The sequence below is a fragment of the Heptranchias perlo genome, chromosome 3 (assembly GCF_035084215.1).
Source record: "Heptranchias perlo isolate sHepPer1 chromosome 3, sHepPer1.hap1, whole genome shotgun sequence".
Classification (NCBI taxonomy): Eukaryota; Metazoa; Chordata; class Chondrichthyes; order Hexanchiformes; family Hexanchidae; genus Heptranchias; species Heptranchias perlo.
In genome coordinates, this window is record NC_090327.1 from 97,858,927 (window position 1) to 97,874,060 (window position 15,134).

Genomic DNA, 15,134 nt, shown 5'->3' on the forward strand with positions numbered 1-15,134 from the left:
CATTAAGGAGGAGCTGGTTCGGGTACAGTCTAGGCACATTCCCACAAAGCAGAAAGGTAGGGCAACGAAAGCCAGAGCTCCCTGGATGACAAAAGAGATACTTCGTAAGATGAAATGGAAAAAAGGGGAATATGACAGATGTCTGATTGATAACACAAGTGAGAACCAGGCAGAATATAGAAAGTTCAGAGGGGAAGTGAAAAAGGAAATAAGAGGGGTAAAGAGAGAGTATGAGAATAGACTGGGGGCCAACATAAAAGGGAATCCAAAAGTCTTCTCCAGGCATGTAAACAGTAAATGGGTAGTAAAAGGAGGGGTGGGGCTGATTAGGGACCATAAACGAGATCTACTCATGGAGGAAGAGGGGATGGCCGAGGTACTAAATGAGTACTTTGCATCTGTCTTTACCAAGGAAGAAGATGCTGCCAGAGTCTCAGTAAAGGAAGATATAATTGAGATACTGGAGGGGCTAAAAATTGATAAAGAAGACGTACTTGAAAGACTAGCTGTACTTAAAGTAGATAAGTCGCCCGGTCCGGATGGGATGCATCCTAGGTTGCTGGAGGAAGTAAGGGTGGAAATTGCGGAGGTACTTGCCATAATCTTCTAAACATCCGTAGATATGGGGGTGGTGTCAGAGGACTGGAGAATTGTAAATGTTACACCCTTGTTCAAAAAAGGGTGTAAGGATAAACCCAGCAACTATAGGCCAGTCAGTTTAACCTCAGTGGTGGGGAAACTTTTAGAAATGATAATCTGGGACAGAATTAACAGTCACTTGGATGAGTGTGGATTGATTAGGGAAAGCCAGCATGTGCTTGTTAAAGGCAAATTGTGTTTAGCTACCCTGATAGAGTTTTTTGATGAGGTAACAGAGAGGGTAGATGAGAGCAATGCAGTCGATGTATATATGGACTTTCAAAAGATGTTTGATAAAGTGCCGCACGGTAGGCTCATCATCGAGATTGCGGCCCATGGAATAAAGGGGGCAGTAGCAGCATGGATACAGAATTGGCTAAGGGACAGGAAATAGAGAGTAGTGGTGAACGGTTGTTTTTCAAACTGGAGGGAGGTGTACAGTGGTGTTCCACAGGGTTCATTGCTGGGACCACTGCTTTTCTTGATATATATTAATGACTTGGACTTGGGTGTACAGGGCACAATTTCAAAATTTGCAGATGACACAAAACTTGGAAGGGTAGTAAACAGTGAGGAGGATAGTGATAGACTTCAAGATGATATAGACAAGCTGGTGGCATGGGCGGACACGTGGCAGATGAAATTTAATGCGGAAAAATGCGAGGTGATACATTTTGGTAGGAAGAACGAAGCAAGGCAATGTAAACTAGAGGGCACAACTCTAAAGGGGTACAGGAACAGGGCAGGGCAGGTTGAGAAAGCAGTTAAAAAAGCATACGGGATCCTGGGCTTTATAAATAGATGTAAGGAATCTTACAACACCAGATTATAGTCCAACAATTTTATTTTAAAATCACAAGCTTTCAGAGATTATCCCCTTCGTCAGGTGAGTGAGTGAATAAGAGGTTCTCAAATCGCATATCTTATATTAGGCTGGGACACCATCACACCAATCAAAAGGTGTCGTTGGTGTTCACACAGGTTAGCCACGGAAAACAGTAAGTCCCAGTATGCTGTATACACATTGTGTCAAATTACACAGACACAGAGAAAGAGACCCAAAAGGCAGAGAGAGAGAGAGAGAATATTGAAAACAGATAACTTTTTTTTCCCCCCTTGCTGGTGGGGTTACATGTAGCGTGACATGAACCCAAGATCCTGGTTGAGGCCGTCCTCATGGGTGCGGAACTTGGCTATCAATTTCTGCTCGACGATTTTGCGTTGTCGTGTGTCTCGAAGGCCGCCTTGGAGAACGCTTACCCGAAGATCGGTGGCTGAATGTCCTTGATTGCTAAAGTGTTCCGCGACTGGGAGGGAACCCTCCTGTCTGGCGATTGTTGCGCGGTGTCCGTTCATCCGTTGTCGCAGTGTCTGCATGGTCTCGCCAATGTACCATGCTCCGGGGCATCCTTTCCTGCAACGTATGAGGTAAACAACGTTGGCCGAGTCACAGGAGTATGAACCATGTACCTGGTGGGTGGTGTCCTCTTGTGTGATGGTGGTATCCGTGTCGATGATCTGGCATGTCTTGCAGAGGTTGCCGTGGCAGGGTTGCGTGGTGTCGTGGACGCTGTTCTCCTGAAAGCTAGGTAATTTGCTGCGAACGATGGTCTGTTTGAGGTTGGGTCATTATTTAAAGCTTATAAAGCCCACCCACCAGGTACATGGTTCATACTCCTGTGACTCGGCCAATGTTGTCTACCTCATACGTTGCAGGAAAGGATGCCCCGGAGCATGGTACATTGGCGAGACCATGCAGACACTGCGACAACGGATGAACGGACACCGCGCAACAATCGCCAGACAGGAGTGTTCCCTCCCAGTCGGGGAACACTTTAGCAATCAAGGACATTCAGCCACCGATCTTCGGGTAAGCGTTCTCCAAGGCGGCCTTCGAGACACACAACAACGCAAAATCGTTGAGCAGAAATTGATAGCCAAGTTCCGCACCCATGAGGACGGCCTCAACCAGGATCTTGGGTTCATGTCACGCTACACGTAACCCCACCAGCAAGGGGAAAAAAAAGTTATCTGTTTTTAATATTCTCTCTCTCTCTCTCTCTCTCTCTCTCTCTCTGCCTTTTGGGTCTCTTTCTCTGTGTCTGTGTAATTTGACACAATGTGTATTCAGCATACTGGGCCCTACTGTTTTCCGTGGCTAACCTGTGTGAACACCAACGACACCTTTTGATTGGCATGATGGTGTCCCAGCCTAATATAAGATATGCAATTTGAGAACCTCTTATTCACTCACTCACCTGATGAAGGGGATAATCTCCGAAAGCTTGTGATTTTAAAATTGAAATTGTTGGACTATAACCTGATGTTGTAAGATTCCTTACATTTGTCCACCCCAGTCCATCACCGGCATCTCCACATCATTTATAAATAGAAGCATAGAGTCCAAAAGTATGGAAGTCATGATGAACCTTTATAAATCATTGGCTCGGCCACAACTGGAGTATTGTGTCCAGTTCTGAGCTCTGCAGTTCAGGAAAGATGTGACGGCCTTAGAGAGGGTGCAGAAGAGATTTACTAGAATGATTCCAGGGATGAGGGACTTTAGTTACATGGATAAACTGGAGAAGCTGGGGTTGTTCTCCTTGGAACAGAGACGATTGCGAGGAGATTTGATAGAGGTATTCAAAATCATGAAGGGTCTAGACAGAGAAGAGAGAGAGAAACTGTTCCCATTGGCGTAAGGGTCAAGAATCAGAGGACATAGATTGGCAAAAGAACCAAAGGTGACATGAGGGAAAACTTTTTACAAAGCGAGTGATTAGGATCTGGAATGCACTGCCTGAGGGGGTGGTGGAGGCAGATTCACTCATGGCCTTCAAAAGAGAACTGGATAAGTACTTGAAAGGAAAATGTTTGTCGGGCTACCAGGATAGGGCGGGGGTGTGAGACTAGCTGGATTGCTGTTGCATAGAGCTGGCGTGGACTCAATGGGCTGAATGGCCTCCTTCCGTGCTGTAACCTTTCTATGATTCTATGAACTGCTATTTGACTTGAGCCAGGCTTAAGGTGTACATAACATTGTCTCACTGCTTGGTTATCAAATGTTCCTTGCTTTTTCATTCACCAATTTTTTTTTCTTGCTTTTCTCTCACTATGTGCTTATTTCTAGTACTATTTCACAATTTCTGTCTCCATGACTCTTACAGGGTGGAGTTTCTGATCCTAGTGCAGGACTAGTTCGCAGAGTGGTGGGGCGAAGGAGGAAGGGGTACACAACAGGCCAGAGGTGGAGGAATACAGAATCCTGGTGGAGCTGTAGGACTGGAGAGATTACAGAAATGGGGAAAGGCGAGGCCACAAAATGATTTAAACACGTGGATGAGAATTTTAAATCGGAGGCATTGGAAGAACAAGCGTCAATGTAGGTCAGCAGGTTGCATTCATGTTTTAACTATTGCTTCCTCACTTGCACAGTGTCCCTTCAACACTGGCTCACTTTCCGAATTCCACTCTTCTTCCTCCATGGTCAGGCCTCTTTGCAGAGCAAAGTTATGGAGCATGTAGCAGTTGCTAATTTTGGAAAGCCTGAGGAGCTGTACTGCAATGTACCCAATCCGTCCAGGCATCAAAAATGGTGCTAAAGATGCTGTGATGGTATGTGCAACAGTGATCCTCATGGTTGCCTCGTTGCATCTGTACTTTGCTTCTGTTTGTGGCTGGGGAAAAGGAAGACTGGTTAGGGCTGAAGAGGTCTGCCTAGGTCTCTCAGGAGCTATTTTTCCACTCATACCTTTCCCTTCATACAAGCCTACCACAGATAATTGGCACAAAATAAATGCATTGTTGGAGCTGCCAGGGATCTGGCCATTGACCTGCATGATTCCTTTCTGGTGGACACAGAATACGGAGGGAGCAACCAACTCTCCCTGTACTCCAAGAAAGCAAGCAGTTCAATGGAACTGTGCAACCCTCACATTGCTGCTGCTCAGTGGCAAATGTTGTGAGGATGTTAGCCCCCTGGAGGAAAGCAGCAGGCACTTACTTGGTGCAACTGTGGGCAGTGAACCGAGTGACATTGCAGGTGTTCCAGTGCTGGCTGGAAGGGGCTATTATCATAAAAGTTGAGGGCTAAGGTGACCATGGTGGCCATTGGCAATGCCCTCTTTCTTGGCCAAGTCCAGTGACAGGGGAGCATTGAATGCAATCTCCCAAACTTCTCTCAAAATCAGGATCTTCTGGAAAGTCTGCTCTCCAACTTTCTGTCAAAATCAACTGCTTTCTTTAGAATCTCCTCGGCAAGAGATCCTGGCTCAGCTCCAGTGCCTGAATTATATGGGTGGCAGGAACACATCGAACTTGTGATGCAGAGGTCCACCAATATTGTTCGTACCCTCACATGAACATTATGTGAACGGACCTTCAGATGCTTAGGAATTGGGCATACAAATGGCATTTATATCAACAAATATGGACATACAAAAAATGACTGGTAAGGACCAGCTGGTCTATCAAGCCTGTCATATACTGGCATGGTGTAACTTCTGCACAGCCTTATTCCCGTCTGCACCCACCCCCATCCACCCAACTCACAGCCACACAACCTCCTGGCAGAGGCAAGAAATAGAGGTAAAACCATGGGCCAATTTAGGAAAAAACTTTGGGAAATTCTTCTCCAACCTCCGAAAGTGCTCACATAATTCCCAGGAGACCAAGATGATGGAGGGTCTTAAACCCCAATGACCTCCCTACCTTCTATATGTAGTTATGTTGGCCACACTCAGAAACTTGTCCAGCTCTCTTTTGAATGCCCTGCAGCAAATCTGCACTCACTGCACATATTGACACCATATGTCGATAACTCTCTGCAAAAAGAAGTACCTCCTAGTATCTTACCTAGTTCCATGCTTATGTAACATAGTAAAGTAATGTATATTGATACTAAATAAGGAGCATGATTATACAATGAAGTGCTATTATGTTGTTGTGGGACCGGAGTTACAGATAGGCCAGACCGGGTAAGGACGGAAGGACAATTTTATAGCTTCATGGTCACTTTTACTGATACCAGCTTTTTATTTCCAGAATTTTTAAACAGATTTCAAATTCTCAAACTGCCATGGTGGGATTTGAACTCACGTTCTCTGGATTATTAGTCCATGACTCTTTTATCTAGTTTTGCTCACTGAATTTAAGAAAAGACATAAATTCATTGGAACGGATTCACAGAAGGGCCACAAGACACTGGGTTTCAAATCAATGAGCTATTTTGTAAGCCTGAGCAAAGTATTTACTGAATGATCAAAAGTGTTAAGGTGGGTAAAGCATAATCCAGGGACATGATTTTAGCTTGGTGCCGGGAACCCAGCGCTTGGATAGATATTCGCGTGGGGAACCCGGAAGTCAAGTCAACATAAGAAATAGGAGCAGGAGTAGGCCATACATCCCCTTGAGCCTGCTCCGCCATTCAATAAGATCATGGCTGATCTTTGACCCCAAGTCCACTTCCCTGCCTGATCCCCGTATCCCTTGATTCCTTTAGAGTCCAAAAATCTATCGATCTCAGCCATGAATATACTCAATGGCTGAGCAATCAGAGCCTTCTGGGGTAGCGAATTCCAAAGATTCACAACCCTCTGAGTGAAGAAATTTCTTCTCATCTAAGTCCTAAATGGCCGACCCCTTATCCTGAGACTATATCCCCTAGTTCTAAACTCTCTAGCCAGGGGAAACAGCCTCTCAGCATCTAACCTGTCAAGCTCTCTAAGAATCTTATACGTTTCAATGATGTGGAGATGCCGGTGATGGACTGGGGTTGACAATTGTAAACAATTTTACAACACCAAGTTATAGTCCAGCAATTTTATTTTAAATTCACAAGCTTTCGGAGATTTTCTCCTTCCTCAGGCAAATGTTTCAAGAGCTCCTTGAAGCCTACGCATTTATACATATTGAACAATACATGGTGTTTACAGACTGCCCCTGCAACTGCCCGTTGCCAAGGCAATCACCGTGTTCAGACAGAGAGGTGTCACCTGCAGAACCCCCGAATACACATTCAACAAAAAAACAAACAGGGAAAAAAAACAGAGAAAAAAAACACAGAGAGAGGCAGAAACATCCGGAAGGCAGAGAGAGCCAGCAAATGACCCATTATATTAAAAACAGATAACATTTGTTCGCTGGTGGGGTAACGTGTAGCGTGACATGAACTGCGGAACACTTCAGCAGTCATGGACATTCATCCACCGACCTTCGGGTAAGCGTACTCCAAGGCGGCCTTCGAGACACACGACAACGCAAAATCGTCGAGCAGAAATTGATAGCCAAGTTCCGCACCCATGAGGACGGCCTCAACCGGGATCTTGGGTTCATGTCACGCTACACGTTACCCCACCAGCGAACAAATGTTATCTGTTTTTAATATAATGGGTCATTTGCTGGCTCTCTCTGCCTTCCGGATGTTTCTGCCTCTCTCTGTGTTTTTTTTCTCTTTTTTTTCCCTGTTTGTTTTTTTGTTGAATGTGTATTCGGGGGTTCTGCAGGTGACACCTCTCTGTCTGAACACGGTGATTGCCTTGGCAACGGGCAGTTGCAGGGGCAGTCTGTAAACACCATGTATTGTTCAATATGTATAAATGCGTAGGCTTCAAGGAGCTCTTGAAACATTTGCCTGAGGAAGGAGAAAATCTCCGAAAGCTTGTGAATTTAAAATAAAATTGCTGGACTATAACTTGGTGTTGTAAAATTGTTTACACGTTTCAATGAGATTCCTTCTCATTCTTCTAAACTCCAGAGTATAAACCCATTCTACTCAATCTTTCCTCAAAGGAAAACCCTCTCATCCCTGGAATCTAATCAACCTTTGTTGCACCACTTCTAAGGCAAGTATATCCTACCTTAGGTAAGGAGACCAAAACTGTACACAGTACTCCAGGTGTGGTCTCACCAAAGCCCTATACAATTACAGCAAGACTCCCTTACTCTTGTACTCCAAAATCCCTTGCAATAAAGGCCAACATACCATTTGCCTTCATAATTGCTTGCTGTACCTGCATGTTAACTTTCTGTGTTCCATGGACAAGGACACCCTCTGAACACTATCATTTAATAGTTTCTTACCCTTAAAAAAAAATATTCTGTGTTTCTATTCTTCCTACCAAAGTGAATAACCTCACATTTCCCCACATTATATGCTATCTGCCACCTTCTTGCTCACTCACTTAACCTGTCAATCTCCCTTTGCAGACTCTTTGCGTCCTCCTCACAGCTTACTTTTCCACCTAGCTTCGTATCATCAGCAAACTTGGATACTTTACATTTGGTGTCTTCGTCTAAATCATTAATATAGATTGTAAGTAGCTGAGGCCCAAGCACTGATCCTTGCTGCACTGATCCCACTAGTGACAACCAGCCAACCTGAAAATGACCTGTTTATTCCTACTCTCTGTTTTCTGTCCGTTAACCAATCCTCTATACATGCTAATATATTACCCCCAATCCCATGAGCCCTTATCTTGCATAACAACCTTTCGTGTGGCACCTTATCGAATGCCTTTTGAAAATCCAAATATACTACATCCACTGATTCCACTTTATCTACCCTGCTAGTTACATCCGCAAAAAACTCTAATAGATTTGACAAACACTATTTCCCTTTCATAAAACCATGTTGGTGCTGCTTAATCGTATTATGATTTTCTAAGTGCTCTCTTACCACATCCTTAATAACGGATTCCAGCATTTTCCGGACGGCTGACGTCAGGCTAACTGGCCTGTAGTTCCCTGTTTTCTCTCTCCCTCCTTTCTTGAATAATGGAGTTACATTTGCTACCTTCCAATCCACTGGGACCGTTCCAGAATGTAGGGAATTTTAGAAGATCACAACCAATGCATCCACTATCTCTGCAGCCACCTCTTTTAGAACCCTAGGATGTAGGCCATCAGGTCCAGGGATTTCTTGGCTTTTAGTCCCATTAATTTCTCCAGTACTTTTCCTTTATTAATATTAATTACTCACTCTCATTAGTGAGCGCATTGCTTTCTGCAATCGCAACTCAATTGATGGTAAGTATTTCTACTTGCGGGTTTCCCATGTGCCTGGCTGCCTGTTGAGAGGGAAAGGAGCTGCAACTTGGCGAGGAGGGAGGGAGGGAGAGATCGTGGGCCATGGAACAAATTGGGGGTGGGGGCGCGCGTGCGGTGTCGGGGGATGGCATAGGGTGGGCCTTGGAGAAGATCTGGGATTGGGGGGGTGGGCGCTCGGCCAATCGCGGGGGTCCTGTTGGCCAGATGAGCTTGTTAGGCATGGATGAAGCACTCCTGCTCCTCTGGGCCCACAAGCAGTGCAGTAAAGGCACTCACCTCATGGATCCGGCCCTTTTCGCCTGCTTTCACCTGACGTGAATCAGAAGTGATGGGAAACCCGAACAGGCATAGTTAAATTTGTTTTACATTTCTAATGTACAAAAAATTAAGTGCCAGTGAGGTGTATTGGCCTGCTGGCTTTAAGTGGGGAGAGGACTTCCGGGTTTCTGTTGCGGCATGCATCCTACCTTGCCCTGGGTTAAACCCGGAAGTGGGCGCGTTCGAGCCGGGATGAGGTCCCACTGAATATTTCAACAATTTTTACTACCCATCCGCCCCCAACCCACCCGTTCTTGGGGGTTAAAATTACCCCCCAGGTTTCTGAAGCTGAAAAACATTATTGGTGGAGTGAAAATGGCGAACCAGAAGAACAGAGTTGTAATTTCAAGCTAAATAAATAATTAACGAGCTGATACTATGTTGCGAAAACTTCAAGCTGGATATCACTATAGGAGTCACTATTCTCCACAGTGGCTAACTGATGAAATAACCTCCCACTTTAATGCGGTGAATGCAGCCATGGCTGAAGCATTCAAAAAAAAAGAGTGGATAGATTTTGATTCAGTGAGTCGAGGGTATCATGTCAGGAGGGACATCCTGCATATAGACCTAACTGGGCGGAACGGTCTTTACTCCTTCTGGATACTTCCCTAGTGATCTATTGGCTTGATCTTTGTCAACGCTATTTCTGTGTTCTTTGGGCCTCATCAGTACAGACGCCTGCACACTGATATAAACAGCTGGTGCTGCTCAGTAGTGCTGTACAAAGATCTTAAACTTTGCTGTTGATTAAACCTTCCTGTTCTTGTAAGCAGAATAGGTTTACTGTGATCCATCCAAGGATGGTTTGCTTATGGATCAGATCTAATCTGCCCTTCCTTTTGGACAATATTTCTGTCTTGACCTGTAGGTATAAGAATTATATTATTTTTGACCCAGTGTTTTTTAAAGAAATACTTTTTTCCTTGTCAGGGGTCTTTCTGTTGGGCAGTAACGGTTCACAGATTGTTTCCTGTGGAAGTGTGAAAGCACAAAGGTGTAATTTGGGGGAATCCTTGGTGCAGCTGATTATCTTATAGGTTTTTTTTCACTGTCCCCCTGCTCTGCCGCTCAGTACTTTTACTCCATTGTCTCTGCTTCTTTGTTCCCTTATCCTCTTTATGTTGCCTTCTCCTTCCAACCTGCCCTCTTTGGCAGGCGTTTGTATTATGCGGATTGTATAGCAGTGAGCGGGGAAGGAGGACATGGACCAAGGACCTGGATCATGAGATAGGTTATGTACGTCCACATGAATGCAGTGGATTACATAAGTGCGCAGCAAGTCCAAATCCCAGCAAGCCAGCAAGAAAAAGTGAAATTGCAACAAAATCCAGCAGGAGACAAAAGAATAAGAGTGAGAAACATGAAGGAAGAGAAAGGAGAGAGTAAGAAGATAGAAAAATTGAACAAAACAAAGAGATGGATACAAGAAAGAATAAATACAAGAATGGTCAGAATTATACAGGCAAAGGTTGTCCATTCATTAAGTTTATATTTTAGTTTTAAATATGTTAACAAACTACTGGGAATCACCAAGATCGATACGAACAATTTATTTTGATTTATTTACATTAAGCAATTATTTGCTTAATGTCCAAGTTATTGAAACTTAATAATGAAATACAAAACCTGTTTCCTCCTAAACAATTGCATGGGGACATATTGTTTAAGACACCTGGGAGTCCATTTTTTATGACAGCACATCCCCACAGTCTCTGGTGCCCAATTGACGACATCAAAACATCCTGTTCTCACATCAACTGAATAATATATCAAGCACCATTCCTCAGTCCAGCCCAGAACAATTGAGCCATCCTTTTTACAATGAAGAAACTGTATTGACTGCAGAAAAGAATGGAGTGAGGGGTAAAGAGGCACTAAAACTGAACTAATTTCTGTTGTTGCATGTTAATAAAATTTGCGAACAGAAAAAATTGCTCAAGCCTCTTACAAACATCAGGGCACAGGTTCATACCGGTGAATGGCAAACTTAAGACCCACTGTCGGGAAGTGCTTCACATGATAAGTAATCAGTATGTGGAATGGAGTTCCAGATAGGATAATTGGGGCAAAAACTTTGGTGTAATTTATTAAACAGTTGAAAGCAGTGTGAGGGGCATTGAAGGTTCGATCCAGATGGATGAGCTAAGATGGCCAAATGGCCTTAGTGTGATCTTGCGAATTCTCATTTTTCTTTCCATTTTATTACCAAGGCCACTTGGCAACTGTGTCTTATTTCTCCAATTGACATGCATTATACTGTATCTTATTACGATCGAAGAATTATGCTGTGGAGGACAAGCTTTCAGAATTTCACAATTGATAGAGTGCTCAAAAAAAGTTGCCGCTGAACCTTGATCGATGTAGTGCGCAGAGATTCGATGCGGTTGTTCACATCCTTTTCTGTCGAAAGGTAGTTGACATAATTGTTTTATTGTTATGTTACGTTGATTTAGAATTACTGTTGGAGAAAGCTGGAGAACAAGATGCCTCTTCTCGGTTAACTTTCCATTCAATGCTGAGAACATTAGAACATTGACATTGAGTTTTACAAATTTGCCTTTGAATATTTGACAAGATTTTTTTGGAATTAGTTGATTAATCAGAACATTTAGTTCTGGCATTGACTGCGTAGGATGCTCTAGGCTGGCATTTCCTTTTGGCTGGTTCTTCCGTTTCCCCAGTCTTGGGTTTGATCCAAACATTCTTGTCTCTCATCGTATCGGGTTTGATGTTCCTTTTGAATGTCTGTTTGATGGAATTAGCTGGTTGTTGTCATTCATTCTTGTTACCAAGCTTTCTTTCCAGGTCTGCTTGGTAATTCTATCTTAAATATCTGCCAGGCTAACATTTATACTTGAAGCAACTATCTGTGCTGCAATTTGCTTTTTCTTTTTGAATATGAGACGCAGGCTTTTACTTACTTGTCCTTCTGTCACTTTAGCATCACTCAGAAACAGCTGACTGTAAAGAATACAAATCTGTCAAATGTTTGCAGCAGATGAAAATTAAGATTGATTTATTTTAGCCACATATTTCCAATACTCAACAAGTGAATTTTCCAGAACTTCTTTAAAAAATACAGTTATAATTAAGGCTAATAAAGTTATAATCAAGGCTAATGGCCTTCATTTTTTTGCTGTCAGGTTTGGTTCATGTTGAATATTTTTAGTTGAAGTGAGTGGATTTCCCTTGGGGTGAGGTGGCAAGTGGGCAGCAGTGAGTCTGCATGGAGACACCAGGTTTGGCTTTGAGGAGAGATGGCAGGAGCCGGACAAGGAGAGAGCATGGATAGGCGGACCACAACATATGCTATTTGGGATATCAATTTAAAAATGAGATTTATTGATTTCACTTCAATTTGTTAACATAAATAATAACAAAATGTAGGCATTAAATAATGTTAAATCATGCTTAATGTAGCTGGAATGCAGGGAATTCTCATGGCAGTTGCATTGTACAGAATTTTTTTTTCTTTAGTACAATATGACCTGTTTAGTAATGAGCCAATCAAAAAAGATACCACTGACACCAATCAGATATGAACTACTGTGAGCCAATCAGAAAGCATCTGCTTGAGACTTTGGAAAAATGGCAAGGCATGTGCACGTACACACACGTGTACACACACACAAATACACGTACACACAAATGCACACACACTACTATTGACGTAATCAGAGAATGGGTTACTGAGTCAAAAGTGGTAGTAGAGTTTTCCTAAGCATTATTGACATAAGTATTTGTTTTAATCCTGTACAGAATCATAATTTATTTATGTCTTTTCCATTAGCATGGTGATCCTGTTAGGCCTGGAGTAGCGATGACTGACCTAGCTACAGGTTTGTACAGCCATGGAGCTATTATGGCGGGACTGCTACAGAAAGAGAAGACTGGGAAAGGGCAACATATTGACTGCAACCTGCTTTCATCCCAGGTATGAAGAAAAACTGCTTTGTTCCTTATCAATAAAAGAAATATTTTCTGGACAGAAGTGTTATATTATGGAATGTGGACTATTCATGCAGTTAGGAAATACAGCTAGCACATTGTGATGTGATATTGAGCCATGCAGATCAGGAAGATTCCACGTTCGAACAGTGGTCTGTGTGGAGGTAGCTTGATTTAGTTGGGCAGCAGTGGGAGAACATTGGCCCTGAACTAGGAAGGGGTAAAAATGAGCCAGGGATTTACACTTAATCACTGCCCAATGACCCCTGTTGGCAACTGCATGTGTGTGGGAACCAGTTTGACTGTGTTACCAGCAGTGATCAAACAGTGCTAACACTTGCGGTCCAGTTGCACACTTGATAAACGATCACTTGGGTGATACTGATAGAACCTGTGGAACTATAACCCAGGATAAATTCTCACTTTCAGGAGAGTAATGGGGAACAGCATATGCATCCTGTATTTGAGTCTTCGCTAATCTGAATTAATATTATTTTATTTCGGTACAGATTTTTAAAATCTTTCTGCCATTGCCCTCTTTGTGGTTTAACCAACAATGGACATTGGTGGAAACTGTGGAGGTGGCTGCAGGTCAGCATGACCAAGCCTGCAGACCTTGAAGGATGTCATAAGAGCGGGCTGAGGGGTGGAGGGGGATTTGTTGTAATTTACGATCCTCATCTCCGAGGATCAGTAGAAGCAAATCTTAAAACATCACCACCAGAAAAAATGTTTCAGAATCTCTTTCCTTAAGTGTGTTTTTTTAATATAGTGATCTGTTGTATAGATGATTACAATTTTTCAAGAGAGAGGGTCGGTTAAATGGGAAATCATTTTAAATAAGAAAGTAACTTTAGTTGTTTACCCATTCCCAATGACTTGTAGGTTTTTCAAAACACAAAAGTTTATACCAATTAAATAAAATAGTTTTAGACCAATATAGTCAGAAGGTCATGGGTTCAAGCCCCATTCCAGCGACTTGAACATATAATCTAGACTGACATTCCCGTGCAGTGCTGAGGGAGTGCTGCACTGATGGAGGTGACATCTTTCAGATGAGAAGTTAATGCAAGACCCCATCTGCTCGCTCAGGTGGATGTAAAAGATCCCCTTGCACTTTTCGAAGAAGAGCAGGGGATTTCTCCCAGTGTCCTGGCCAACATTTATCCCTCAACCAACATCACTAAACCAGTTGATCTGGTCGTTACCACATTGCTGTTTGTGAGACCTTGCTGTGCGTAAATTGGCTGCCGCATTTCCTACATTACAACAATGACTACACTTCAAAAAGTACTTACTTGGCTGTAAAGCACTTTGGGGCTTCCTGAGGTCGTGAAAGGCGCTATATAAATGCAAGTCTTTCCTTTTATATACCTTCTTTAATGTATTGTGCTCATTTACCTTTGCATTGAAGTTGAGCAGATACAGACTTTAATAGTAAATAATCTAGTTCTAAAACTAGTTATTTCATTTCACAATGTAGGCATGGCTTATTACATCTATATTATATCTGGTTCATGCTCTCAGACTGTTCTTGTATGTAACATTTTTCCATTAAGGAAGGGTCGCTGCCAACTAGAATGAGAAAACATTACAAGGATTGGCAAAGCTGCTACATTGTTGAAGAAAGAAAGACTTGAATTTATATAGCGCCTTTCATGACCTCAGGACGTCCCAAAGCACTTTACAGCCAATGAAGTACTTTTTTGTAATGTAGGAAATGTGGCAACCAATTTGCGCATACCAAGCTCCCACAAACAGCAACGAGATAATGACCAGATAATCTGTTTTAGTGATGTTAATTGAGGGATAAATATTGGCCATGACTCTGGGGAGAACTCCCCTGCTCTTCTTCAAAATAGTGCCATTCCCTCAGTACTGCACTGGAGTGTCAGCCTGGATTATGTGCTCAAGACTCTGGAGTGGGACTGGAACCCACAACCTTCTGACTCCGAGGCAAGCATGCTACCACGGAGCCACGGCTGACATCTGTTGGTGGTAAAGTGCCTGAAGTGACCAGATTTGGTTACTTTACTGTAATGTATTTGTACTGAACAACTGTCCTCATGTCAGACATTAGTTGTAGCAGAATTGTGGTAACTTAAAGAAGATATGTTTACACCTGAGAAGGTCCATAAGAAGGTAGACCTTGTGAAGTGGAAAATGCGCTCTCATCAGAA

General features: G+C 43.0%; 1 protein-coding gene across 5 annotated transcripts in view; it reads left to right on the forward strand.

The window, feature by feature from the left end:
• sugct (succinyl-CoA:glutarate-CoA transferase) overlaps positions 1–15,134 on the forward strand; it is a 449,184-nt gene that overhangs the window by 100,995 nt on the left and 333,055 nt on the right. For all 5 annotated transcript variants that reach the window (XR_010961805.1, XR_010961804.1, XM_067981040.1 and 2 more), the window contains exon 8: positions 12,797–12,940. Coding sequence is in view for 3 of the 5 variants with exons in the window: in XM_067981040.1 (XP_067837141.1) it covers positions 12,797–12,940 (144 nt within the window). In the remaining 2 variants the exon portion in view is untranslated. The remainder of the gene's footprint in view (positions 1–12,796; positions 12,941–15,134) is intronic.